At 35.3% G+C, this 8,710-nt stretch overlaps 1 protein-coding gene across 1 annotated transcript; it reads left to right on the top strand.

Annotated features, from left to right (window-relative positions):
• The first annotated feature begins 1,561 nt into the window (after positions 1-1,561).
• Positions 1,562-4,271, top strand: LOC130053383 (toll-like receptor 4). The gene has a single exon (XM_056160534.1). The coding sequence runs from the start codon at positions 1,576-1,578 to the stop codon at positions 4,132-4,134; it is 2,559 nt and encodes an 852-aa protein (XP_056016509.1). The 5' UTR covers positions 1,562-1,575; the 3' UTR covers positions 4,135-4,271.
• The last annotated feature ends 4,439 nt before the right edge of the window (positions 4,272-8,710 follow it).

Below are 8,710 nucleotides of genomic sequence, written 5' to 3' on the forward strand. Positions count from 1 at the left end.
TTGCTTTGTCAACATTATTGGCATATACGTGTGCTAAATTCTGATTGGACAATTTTAATATAATATATATAATATACTTTCTTACATATGATGTAAACATTTTGGCATTTATACTGTAGATATGTGTTACAGATGCCCGGTGTATGACATAAACAAACGTGCCTATATACACGTGCATTGCTTCTCTGTCAGGTTTTTTTTTGGGGGGGGGGGGGCACTGAAATGCACATAACATTCCAATTAAAGGGTAAAATAAGATAACAATTTCGCTATAGTTTTACAAATACAATGCCTGATGAGTGATGTGAATCTGATGTAAATCATAGGTGCTAAATCATATTTGAGTGCGCATGCATTTTAAGTTTTTACTTTTTCACCATTAATTAATCTGTAACATTTTGATCATGAGATTTCAATGAAATGTTTTGAAATTTAGGTGGCAGACACATTTATTGGACTCTCTACTCAGTAGGATCGTCAAAATGATTTATACTCAAACACAAACATGGCGATCCATTATGAGTGGGTAATATTTAGATAGCCTGTAAGTATCTTATGAATGAGGAAAATAGACTGATACTGATATCCTTGGAACAGGCTTGAGACCTTAGAATGCAAAATGATTGACATTGCTGAAGTATATTAGTTAGCAGATGAAATAGGTCATCCACCTTGCAGACAGCAGCGGACTTCCTGTGTTCAGCATAAATCGTATATAGCGCTCTGGACATTTGAAATTTGCCCACATTTTAGGATTTACTCCTTGTGCTGTCTTTAACTGTCTTTTATTGAATGTCAAAATATTCAAATTATTATTATCATATTCAGATTATTATTATCATTATATATTGAGGCCAAAATATATAGCACCAAACATGCATAGAGTTCATTATACTCTTGAGATCCGTCACATCTAACAGCTCATTCTCCCACAATTTATCTTTCTCCTCGTCCATAGTTGCGTCAGACGTCAGACTTTCTGCAAGAATTCCCCTTCCCCTACCGTATTAGACATTTTTATTATGCATCTAAAATTTCTCGAACCTTTGCAAATCCAAAGTTTTAAAGTATTTGAAAACAATACTTTATTCTACGTAAATGTCTGTATCCTACTCATGAATTATATATATATATATATATGCAATGTAGATCTCCATTAAGAATTTTCATGAATTGACAAATATATAAACAGATCCGAAAGATGATATTATGATTTTCGATAATGTATAATATAGCATAAGATATACCCCAAATGATATATTAACTATTAACTTATTGTAACGAGGACTGTTACAAAACAGTATCATTCAGCAGTGAATAATATACAGGGAAATGATATGTTCTAACAATGTAACAGACCCCAGCACACAAAATACTACAGCATACATACATTCAGATACTGCTGTAAGTACAACACAATATTGATACTACAGTTTAAAGTAGAAACGTTCAGATGAAATTATACACAGAGATCGTGTTACAAGTACTAAACCACTTAAACAAACTCTTACTCAAAACTTCCTTATCGTTTGGCCGATGTTCATTAGAATGAAGACAACCACGAAGTACGGAATTATGTACCGAGTATTGATATTTCTTAGTTTTGGATTAGCTCAGATGTATGATGGAATCAGTGATATGGAGCCATGTCATTTCAATAATGCAACATGTGCGTGTAATCGACTGGAACAAGGTACAGAAGTGAATTGTAGGAAAAGACGTTTAGAAGAAATTCCAAAATTCGAAACAAACGTGATTTGGATAGACCTTAGTCAGAATCAAATTCAAAGTATTCAATCAAATGGATTGCCAAAGCGTCTCACATATCTAGATATATCTTGGAATGACATACAAAATTTATCTGGATATCCATTTAGGAATCTAACTAAACTTCTTTTCTTAAATCTAGAAGGAAACCTTATAAAAACGGATAGCTATTATGAAGGAATGTTTGAACATTTAACATCCTTGGAGACATTAAACATGAAATGGAATGATAAAGATATGAAGATAAATGTAATACCTGGGCATGTTTTTGCAGAACTTCGCTCTCTTTCGATTCTCAGAATTGATGGACCCAAAAATGTAACGTTCGGAGAAAGATTTACAGATCTACAGCATTTGAAAGTATTGGATTTATCAGGAATGTCGGGATTTTGTAACCTTTTTTATGTACGATACGACACGTTTGAAAATCTCCCATTTCTAAAGGTGTTAGATATTTCCAATTGCAGTATCCGGGATATTGATGAAGGTTCATTTAGTGTATTGCCTAATTTAGAGCATCTAAACGTATCTTATAATCGTCAACTCGGTTTTGCGTCTTTGCCGAACATCACGATTGATTTAAACAAAACGCAGATAAAAACTTTACAGTTAAATGGAATCAACTGTATGATGGGGGTTGGAACGGAGATCAAATGTCATCATCTTATTCACCTTAAAGACACAAATATTACAGAAATATCTGTGGCTAGTAATCGATTGGAAATTTTTGAAGAAGGTGTGCTTCGCAATTTTCCTAAGACGCTACAGAAATTATCAGTAGCTGAAAATAAAATGACCATTGGTAATTATCTTTTAGAAATGTCATATCTAAGAAATCTTAAAGTTTATAACATCAGCTATCTGAAACATTCACCATTATTTCCATATTCGGTATTTGACACATGTAGAGAAAAATCTGAATCAAGGGATGACAAGGTATTCACATGTCCCAAATACCACTCACCTGGGTTTAATGAGAAAAACTTCATAAAATTTGAAAAGTTGAATTGGACGATTAACCTACCTGGGCAACTTGAAGAAATCCATGCTCATGACAGTAAGATGTACTTAGACATTCCCGAATTTTCAATTCATGGCCCAAGTTTGAAATATCTTTATTTCCAAAACAATTTTATTTTTTCATGGAAAGGCCCAGTTCATGCACCAAACAATACTCTCATAGAAATGGACATGTCCAACAATTTCTGTGCACATTTTAATCCACCTATACTCAGAGATGGACAGAAAATGAGAAAGTTAAATCTGTCCTTTAACGAAATTGGAAAAGCACTTGAAAAGGATATTGAAGGACAAACATTTCAATCTCTAATTAGTTTGGAAAACTTGGATTTATCCTTCTGTAAGATTTCATCATTACCTTCAAATATTTTTCGAAATGCTCCTAAACTAATGTATTTAAACATAAGCAATAATCAAATATCAAAATGGACGGTCAATATGTATCATTTCAATAAATTGATACTTTTAGACTTAGCTGAAAATAGATTACGAACCATCGAAGAAGGTTCTCGCAACCAATTGAAGACAACATTCCAAACATCTAATCTAAGTGTTGACTTATCTGGAAACCATTTGGAATGCTCTTGTGAAAATAAAGACTTCTTGATGTGGGTGCAAAATAATAAAGATCACTTCATAAATATCAGGAATTACATTTGCTATGAAAACAAATTGAAATTTTCATTTAAGAATTTAGATGTGTCTGTGTCCTCTATGGAGAGGGATTGCAGATCTTTCATGATTTGGTATATAGTGGTCTCTGTCTTTTCGGCAGTTTTTTCAAGTTCGATTATTGGAGTTCTGCTGGTGAAAAACAAATGGAAAATTCGCTACCTTGTTCACAAATCAAAACAGAAACTTCGATTTCGAGACCGTTTGAACAGCCATACCTCCACTAGTATTACATATGATTATGACGCATTTCTTTCGTACGCAAGCACTGAACGGACATTTGTTTTAAAAGACGTGATGCCACGTCTGGAGTCCAACTCAAGTATTCGTCTTTTAGTGAGAGACAGAGATTATCTACCTGGGACATCAAAATCGGACTGCATTATGAATGGTCTTCATGAAAGTAGAAGAGCAATTTGCATCGTTTCTAAAAGGTATTTAAATTCAAAGTGGCGTGACTATGAATTGAATATGGCCAAAGTGGAGGGGATCAAAGACCGTGGACGTCTGGATTTTGTCATTCTGATTCTCCTACCGGAAGTTTACAACGGTGGGTATCCGAGTAAAATTATGGATCTGGTGAAGAAAAACTGCTATCTTGAATATCCTGAAGAATCTTGTGCATATGATGATTTCTGGGAGAAACTTATACAAATTCTGACAAGAGGAGATTAATGATTTAAGAACATATATATCAAATTCAAATTATCATCTTTTTATGAGCTGTTTGTGCATGTATAAAACGTTTGCAAATATCCCGTTTTGTATTTGAAAAATGTAAGAATTTTTTAATTAAACATAACAATAATGCAGATTGGTATTGAAGAAATGAAGATTGCGTTTATTGCAGGATAGCCTCCGAGGTCCAGAAATGTTTTGATATATAAAAGCTGAGGTTTTTATATTTCAAAAATTATTTCGAGACCAATGGAGTTATCCTGCAACATACACGAAAACATGAACTTTATTTCTATTCTACTACGGCTCAGAAATATACAGCCGATCGTTATTCTATATAGCTACTAATTAGGTCATTGTGACGTCATGGCAGTTTCCGAAACAGCCTACTTTTTTTTGCTGATGAAAAGGGTGAAATGGTATGGGTAACCTAAATCTATTTTGAAAAAGTAGTTCAAAGTATTTTGTTTGGTGTTAACGGATCATATCAATTGCTTTGAATACAGTTCCACAAAAACTTGTCTGTGCATCGCCATGTTTACATCTGTATCGCACTCGGAATGCAGACGATTGAGTTATACTGAATTTATTTTACAATTTGAATGAAATTATCAATCATCGACTTTATGGTTGCGCTAGCAAAACTCGAAATGCAAGAGAGATGTGTATAAATTTTCTCATAATAAGTTTATAATATGTATGAAGGTATATCGTATAATAATGACCGCGGCATTCCTTTGATCTTTGCAAAAATCGTGGTAGAATGTAAAATAAAAATATGACAGAAATGCATTAAAAACATGATAAATATCACCACATTGTTGTGACGGATCAAATTAGGCAAATTATCCACTGCGAAAAATTCATGCTAAATTCCCGAAGAATATAAAGTGTTACGATTTCTGTTTGATTAGAGTTTCTAAAAATTGTATGCGGTCCATATTCCATTTACAAACTGTGATATTCAGTCTTCCAGAAGGGAGGAAAACTCTAATTAATTTGTTTTTTATGTGTTTGTTTTACGTCAGAATAGCATATGTCATTTTCAAATCTTAAATACTTTTGCTTGTTTGTTTTACGTCTCTTCGCTTGTTTGTTTTACGTCTCTTCGCTTGTTTGTTTTACGTCTCTTCGCTTGTTTGATTTACGTCTCTTCGCTTGTTTGATTTACGTCTCTTCGCTCGTTTGTTTTACGTCTCTTCGCTTGTTTGTTTTACATCTCTTTGCTTGTTTGTTTTACATCTCTTCGCTTGTTTGTTTTACGTCTCTTCACTTGTTTGGTTTACGTCTCTTCGCTTGTTTGATTTACATCTCTTTGCTTGTTTGTTTTACGTCTCTTCGCTTGTTTGTTTTACGTCTCTTCGCTTGTTTGTTTTACGTCTCTTCGCTTGTTTGTTTTACATCTCTTTGCTTTTTTGTTTTACGTCTCTTCGCTTGTTTGATTTACGTCTCTTCGCTTGTTTGTTTTACATCTCTTCGCTTGTTTGTTTTACCTCTCTTCGCTTGTTTGATTTATGTCTCTTCACTTGTTTGGTTTACGTCTCTTCGCTTGTTTGATTTACATCTCTTTGCTTGTTTGTTTTACGTCTCTTCGCTTGTTTGTTTTACGTCTCTTCGCTTGTTTGTTTTACGTCTCTTCGCTTGTTTGTTTTACATCTCTTTGCTTTTTTGTTTTACGTCTCTTCGCTTGTTTGATTTACGTCTCTTCGCTTGTTTGTTTTACATCTCTTCGCTTGTTTGTTTTACCTCTCTTCGCTTGTTTGATTTATGTCTCTTCGCTTGTTTGATTTACGTCTCTTCGCTCGTTTGTTTTACGTCTCTTCGCTTGTTTGTTTTCCGTCTCTTCGCTTGTTTGTTTTACGTCTCTTTGTTTGTTTGTTTTACATCTCTTCGCTTGTTTGTTTTACGTCTCTTCACTTGTTTGGTTTACGTCTCTTTGCTTGTTTGATTTACGTCTCTTTGCTTGTTTGTTTTACGTCTCTTCGCTTGTTTGTTTTACGTCTCTTTGCTTGTTTGTTTTACGTCTCTTCGCTTGTTTGATTTACGTCTCTTCACTTGTTTGATTTACGTCCCTTTGCTTGTTTGTTTTACGTCTCTTCACTTGTTTGATTTACGTCTCTTCGCTTGTTTGTTTTACGTCTCTTTGCTTGTTTGATTTACGTCTCTTCGCTTGTTTGATTTACGTCTCTTCGCTTGTTTGATTTACGTTTCTTTGCTTGTTTGATTTACGTCTCTTTGCTTGTTTGATTTACGTCTATTTTCTTGTTTGTTTTACGTCTCTTCGCTTGTTTGTTTTACGTCTCTTCGCTTGTTTGTTTTACGTCTCTTCGCTTGTTTGTTTTACGTCTCTTTGCTTGTTTGATTTACGTCTCTTTGATTGTTTGTTTTACGTCTCTTTGCTTGTTTGATTTACGTCTCTTTGCTTGTTTGTTTTACGTCTCTTCACTTGTTTGATTTACCTCTCTTCGCTTGTTTGATTTACATCTCTTCGCTTGTTTGTTTTACATCTCTTTGCTTGTTTGATTTATGTCTCTTCGCTTGTTTGATTTACGCTCTTCGCTTGTTTGTTTTACGTCTCTTTGCTTGTTTGTTTTACGTCTCTTCGCCTGTTTGATTTACGTATCTTCGCTTGTTTGTTTTACGTCTCTTCGCTTGTTTGATTTACGTATCTTCGCTTGTTTGTTTTACATCTCTTCGCTTGTTTGTTTTACGTCTCTTCGCTTGTTTGATTTACGTCTCTTCGCTTGTTTGTTTTACGTCTCTTCGCTTGTTTGTTTTACGTCTCTTCGCTTGTTTGTTTTACGTCTCTTCGCTCGTTTGATTTACGTCTCTTCGCTTGTTTGATTTACATCTCTTTGCTTGTTTAATTTACGTCTAGTCGGGAATATCTCACCGATGTTGAGACATAAACAGCTGCCGTCCACTTGCATTGTTGCGTTGATGAACATCTTTCAGACGCGATATTTCTCAAAACGCGGTTTCATTTAAAGTCAACCCAATCAAATATTGTCAAAAAGACTTTTTGACAATTTTTTCCTGGATTTAATGCCAGTTTTTGGTCGCAAATGTTCATAGTGTATATATATTGTGCAATTTAATAATTTCTGATGACATTTGGATTTCTCCTTATTTTAATTTGGAGTTTTTTGTGCATTTTCTTTGTGCCGATACCTTCGGTGAAAACTGGTGAAAACTGCTCAGGAAATTCTAACATATCCACAATGACAAATCAACAAATGATAAAACCGGTTTATCTGCGTAACAGTGACTTTCAAAGCAACAAAACTTCAAGAATAACAGACTTTGACTTGCTTACGGCAGTTCAGAAGAAAGTGAATGATATAAAATGCATCCAACTTGATCGCGACCTTTGGCGCATATATCTAAATTCTAGAGAAAGCAGACAGGTGTTAGTGGCAGAGGGATTTGAACTTCAACAGAGAACGATCAATGTGTTTGAAAATAATCCGTTTTCTGCGGGTACCGAGAAGCCCGACGAGGATATACTCCGAGTGACAATCAGAGGAGTCCCTTTATCTGTTGATGACAAATGTGTTACTGACATGTTAACCAAACTAGGCGCTAAGCTCACGTCAGAAATCAAGTATGAGAAAATACGAAATCCGTCCACTAGGAAAATGACGGACATACTCAACGGAAACCGCTTCGCATACATGCGACCCTTCCCTGATGGCAAATTCCTACCAAAATCAAGTTTTTGTGCTGGATTAAAGTGCTCTATATTTCATCATGGCCAACCAAAACGAGAGAGAAATTTGCGTTGTACCAACTGCTGGGGAGACGACCATATGAGGCATCAATGCGAATACGAATCCTGCTGTAAAGTTTGTCATGAATCTGGACACAAGCCGGGGTCCGAGGATTGTAGACATCATGAAAACCGACAGAAGGATGTGATTACTTTTGGCGGAAAAGATGACCCTCTATCTAATTTTTATGAGTGTGAGATAGATATTTTTGGATTCAATCACCCTACTTCCGAACACGCATTTCAATATGCGAAGGCTATGAGGTCTGGAGACATGCTGCGAGCTACGAGCATTAGAGAAGCTGCCACCCCACTTGAGGCAAAACGGATCGGAAAACAAGTGACCACGACAGACCAGTGGGAAGACACAAAAGATGTGGTGATGCGTGAAATCATTGGAAAAAAATCAATCAATGCAGTGAACTTAAAGAACAACTATTAAAAATCGGAAAGCAGAGCACCATCGTCGAAGCCGTGTATGATGACTATTGGGGGTCAGGCTTTGACAAAGCAGGCACTCTACACACCACACAGAGGAAATGGCCAGGGAAAAACACTCTCGGCAAAATATTCATGGACCTAATCAAGAACAGAAAGATCGGCCGTAATCTAAGCACCCAAACACCAAGTGCCCCGGCTTCTCAGCGTGGTAAAAAATCGTAACTGGATGTAAGAGTTATCTCTCTTTGTATCTGACATACTAGAAATGAAAAATTTGTCAATTCGTTCAATTGACTGCAGAGGTTTAAACACTTATGAAAAAAGGGTTAAACTATTTACATGGTTAAATGATATAAACGCTGA

Source organism: Ostrea edulis, chromosome 3 (genome assembly GCF_947568905.1).
Source record: "Ostrea edulis chromosome 3, xbOstEdul1.1, whole genome shotgun sequence".
In the NCBI taxonomy this organism is placed as follows: domain Eukaryota; kingdom Metazoa; phylum Mollusca; class Bivalvia; order Ostreida; family Ostreidae; genus Ostrea; species Ostrea edulis.

What these genes read in the sequence shown, in the direction of transcription:
- LOC130053383 (XM_056160534.1), top strand. Translation starts at nt 1,576, where the DNA reads ATGTACCGAGTATTGATATTTCTTAGTTTTGGATTAGCTCAGATGTAT.